Source organism: Amphibalanus amphitrite, unplaced genomic scaffold, assembly GCF_019059575.1.
Source record: "Amphibalanus amphitrite isolate SeventyFive unplaced genomic scaffold, NRLGWU_Aamphi_draft 000128F_arrow, whole genome shotgun sequence".
Classification (NCBI taxonomy): Eukaryota; Metazoa; Arthropoda; class Thecostraca; order Balanomorpha; family Balanidae; genus Amphibalanus; species Amphibalanus amphitrite.
The window spans coordinates 38328-42870 of NW_024881623.1; the positions used below are offsets into that span (position 1 = coordinate 38328).

A 4543-nucleotide genomic window follows, 5' to 3' on the forward strand; every position below is an offset into this window, starting at 1 on the left:
GACCTGCTCGGTTTAACTTAATCACATGGACCGGTGTTCGCCGAAAAACCATTTCAATAAGAGCACTCGGTGACATTACGTTTCACTGGTCTCATGACATAAGCTGTCCGTCCCTTTCCGTCATTTGTTAGTTTTGTATTATACCTACCTGTTGCTAATTTGGATTCATCTAGTTTACGTTCAACCATAGTTAATATTGTAAACATAATATAAATATTACTGAAAACAATTAATGTATTTTAAGCTTGGAGGTATGTTGAGATAGCACCTTTTAGGCCAATTATAAACAAGACCAAGATTAAATCTCTCTTCAACTTCTCGAGTAAGAGTACATAAGCATCTACCGAATTGAAATAAGAAAGATGTCTGCAATGGTCCATCGAACGGGATAGATGAGTCATCTTCCGCCGTTGAAGACATACAACTCTATTCAGTCCAGTGAGTCCAACACCCTCAAAAACATCCGCCGACGCGGTGGCGCCTCATCACACCCCAAGTGGCGTGTTTGCCGAAAAGGACCTCGCGTGGGAGGTGAGTGATGTCGATAATAGCCGGATCGAATCGGCTCTTCTCCAATCGTCATTTGTATGTCTGTGTGAGTGGGTTAAAAGGGGAATTTAATAGGAAACCTGTTTAAAATTTGCATTTCTAAAGTCTTCGACCATTACCAAAAAAAAAAAAACGCTTGACTTGATGCCTAATGCACATTGTGTAACGGATATTGCATTACCAGATTTATATGCGATGACTATATATGAAACTTTGCATTGGTATTTATAAATGCTGACCATCATCGCCTAAATCTCTTATATCCTTAGTTCCAGTCCACTTCAGCTGTCACAGGCTCAGATGGCAGCACTGCGAACCGGCAGGTAGCAGCACGGTAGGCACCGTCCGTCAGCACTGCTCAGTGCATAGCGTGTAGTGTGTATCGGACGCCGAGCCCTACGCTGCGAACAAACTGGGCTTATGCAAGCTCAGATTATTACCACGGCAGGGGGAGCCTCGCCGTTGATCATGCTCTGCTCTCACGTCTAAAAAAGTCCAGGAAGTTGACCGAAATAGTTCCAAAAACAACATAGATCCTAAGGGCACCACTAAAAAGTCGAAGAAAACGCCTTTTTTTTAGAGCAATATTCAATCTCCTGAAACCCAAATTTATAACTTTTGCTTTTGGAAAAAATTGCCCGCGTTATCTCATCCACAGTTGAATGAGGCATCGATACCATCTCACACCATCAGTAAATTATTAAGCAAGCTTGCTCTAACAGTGTCTGACGTGCACTTTGGATCATATCTGACCCTATCTGTTCGGGATGCAGGCGTGTCCCTGTTAGAGCTCTGAGTAGGTATACATAATTAATCACCGCTGCCGGGAGTGAAAATAAGCGGACCATGCGCTGTGTTGACTGTCAGACGGACCATGTTGAAGACGAGCGTCAGGCGCTTTTTATTGCATTTTAAGTTAACCCGGCAGTTGCTGGGGTATTTCGCCACCCACCGTTTGCTGGGGGGGGGGGGGGGGGGCGGGAGGGGCGTTAAACGCCCCCAGCCGATAACTCGAGAACCAATAGGCGCAGCGAAACGCACGAGGCGGCAAACGAAAGAACGCGACGAGACGCTTCAGATGAGTACTTTAAAGTTGAAATTTGAGGTCACAGGTCGGGTCAAGGTCAGGTCAAACACCTGAAATCGGGCTTTCAGTAGCATGGACTTCAGGACTTCGCAATGGGCGCCTCTCGTCATAAACTCTGTCAAAACGGTGCACAATCCATCATATAAGGCCTACAAGAGTGTCAGCTCCATGTAGGGGTCAGTCAAGCATAGGCCAGGGTCAAGGTCAGGTCAACCGGGTAGGCACATATCCCCGAAAATCAAAACTGATATTCGCAGCCCGTGACACATGTTTTATGGGTAATTTGGGGCGTAGAACACGATGGTGACATTCATTTTATCATATGTGTACGTGTTTGGCTCAAAAAGTTCAATTTAAGAAATGCATGTATCATGGTCGTGAAGTAGTCACGAGAAATTGCCAAGATTCAGTTCAAGATTTTGGAAGATGCGGAACGATAATCAATAATCGAAGATAGCCATTTGATTGTTCATGGCATTGGCAGTCCCATGGCGTTTACTGCATGTCTGTATGTCTATTCTGTGATTTTATATGATTTTTTGAACATATGCCGTTTTTGGTCGAAAACTCAGAAATCATGACGTCACTAAAGCCTCGATATCTCAAAATTATTCGGACCGATTTTTTTGAAACTCTGTCACAATAACCTTCAATCAATTCCCTACAGGTACCCAAAATTTGGCGCGCCTGCGGCGCGCCGTTTTTATGCTATGGCCCGGCGAAAAAAGTGGGGGCGTTTAACGCCCCCCCCCCCCAGCAACTCGCGGGTTAATCATTCGTGGCGAATACGTACTGAACGATGAGACAAAGCGAGAAAACATCATAATACCCCTCACAATGTATTGGTCAACTGTCAAGTCAAACATCGTACATGGAAAAACTGAGAGCGGGCTCACCAAACATTCGCGTGAATATGTACAGCACAAAATTGATAGCATAACAACCTTTCCATTCCACTCCTCCCCAGTGCCGTCCATCCCCCTAGACGGCCACCACCTTGTTGGTGATGGTGCCGATGCCCTCCACGCCACATTCGACCACATCTCCGTGTTTGAGGAAGACGGGCGGCTTCCTGAACACGCCGACCCCGGGCGGCGTGCCGGTGAGGATGACGTCTCCGGGCAGCAGGGTGATGCCGCTGCGGGAGAGGTGTGAGACCACCTGGCGACAGTCGAACACTAGCTGCGCCGTGCTGCCCTGCTGCTGGGTCTCGCCGTTCACCCGGCACCAGAGCGAGAGATTAGCCGGGTCCAGGCTGTCCGCCGTGGTGATACACGGTCCTAGAGGACAGAACGTGTCCATCGCCTTGCCGACGAGCCACTGTCCGCCGTTTCTGCGCAGCTGCCAGTCGCGCGCGGACACATCGTGCGCCACCGTGTAGCCGAAGATGTAGTCGTCTGCCTGTTCGGGGCTCACGTCGCGGCACTTCTGTCCGATGACCACGACAAGTTCCACCTCCCAGTCGAGCTGAGAGGTCACGGCAGAGGGCAGCCCGATGGCGTCCGACGGGCCCACGATACAGCTCGGAAACTTGTTGAACACCACCGGCTCGGTAGGCACAGGCATGTTCTGCTCGGCGCAGTGGTCCACGTAGTTCATCCCGATACAGAGAACTTTGTCGGGAGAGGTGATCGGCGCTAGCAGCTTGACCTCCGACAGTGGCACAGCATTGGCGGTGGCTTCGGCAGCCTTGAGAATCTCCAGGACGTGCTGGCGTGGTCCGAGCTGCAGCAGCCTTACAGCCGAGTTGGGGAGATTCGGGTCGGTCAGAAGCTTCACGGTCGATTCGTCCGCTGACAGCAGACCGAGGTGGTCCTTACCACCGTGCGAACACTGCACTAGCTTCATGGCTATGTGTTCTTGCAGTGTCACTGACTGAACTCTCCTCTCTCAAAGACCACCTCGGACGGATCGGCCGCGGTCACTGAGCCCCCTCCGAGAGTGGTGTGCCAGACATCCCTCCCCTCTGACCACCAGCCGGCCGACCAGACCCACTTCAAGGCCGCGCCGCGTGGATACAGGGCGGGTCGATAAACAAACCAAGTGCCGGGCCTCTTGACGCCTCTTCACGACTGGTGAATGTCATCAAACTCAATTGTCATCGAGTCTGACTTTTTGCACATGTAACGGTATCGTAGCGCTACGTCTTTGTTTTAGAGCTTTCGTGGATATCAGGAGGAAGTAAGTGAATTTATTTATCTACAAAATCAATAACACCCCATTCAGGCGCACTGAGAAAGCTTGAAAAATTGAGGCCGATCAAACTTATGCACCCCATAGATGACCGGCTTGTTATGCATATTGCACATTGCATCCTGCATTGCACACAGCATCCTGATTTCACTTTTCACTTCTCTGCACATTGAAGACGTGCAAATGAGCTGCGCTGAACCTTCGGATATGTTGTTCGGAAGTCGGAACATTTGTATCGTGCACAGATTGTTTATACAGTCCCGTATCGAGTCCCGGGTATAAAATCGCTGCCAGTGCTAATGGTAGCTTGTTAACCCGCGACCTGGTGGGGGGGCTATTTTTTGCCCCCCCTCCAGACTTTTCGATATATCTCCAGAACCGCTGCGCCGATCGTCACCAAACTTTCAGTACCCTCCCGGACATCAATTTTACACATTGTGACCAAAATTTTTTCCAAAGGCTCTGATAAGTTGGCCGGCAATGACGTCAGAGTGACGTCATGTTCTGCCGTTTTCGACCCAAAAAAGGGTTTCGCGGGAAGAGCTGTCAGGCCTATAGCTTTGCAAATACAGGAAAATGAACATAAAAGCTGTAGATTGGACAGGGCTACAAAACTGCTATCTCGGATTTTTGAAATTTTTGGATTTTGACCCCCAAAAATCAAAAAAATAGATTTTTTGGATATCATAATCGAAAAATCCAAAAAGTTTTTTG

General features: G+C 48.8%; 1 protein-coding gene across 1 annotated transcript; it reads right to left on the minus strand.

Annotated features, from left to right (window-relative positions):
• Window positions 1-2462: 2462 nt before the first annotated feature.
• On the minus strand, window positions 2463-3905 carry LOC122381830 (fumarylacetoacetate hydrolase domain-containing protein 2A-like). The gene has a single exon (XM_043366522.1). It carries the CDS (start codon window positions 3482-3484, stop codon window positions 2618-2620), a length of 867 nt encoding a protein of 288 aa, XP_043222457.1. The 5' UTR covers window positions 3485-3905; the 3' UTR covers window positions 2463-2617.
• Between the last annotated feature and the right edge of the window lie 638 nt (window positions 3906-4543).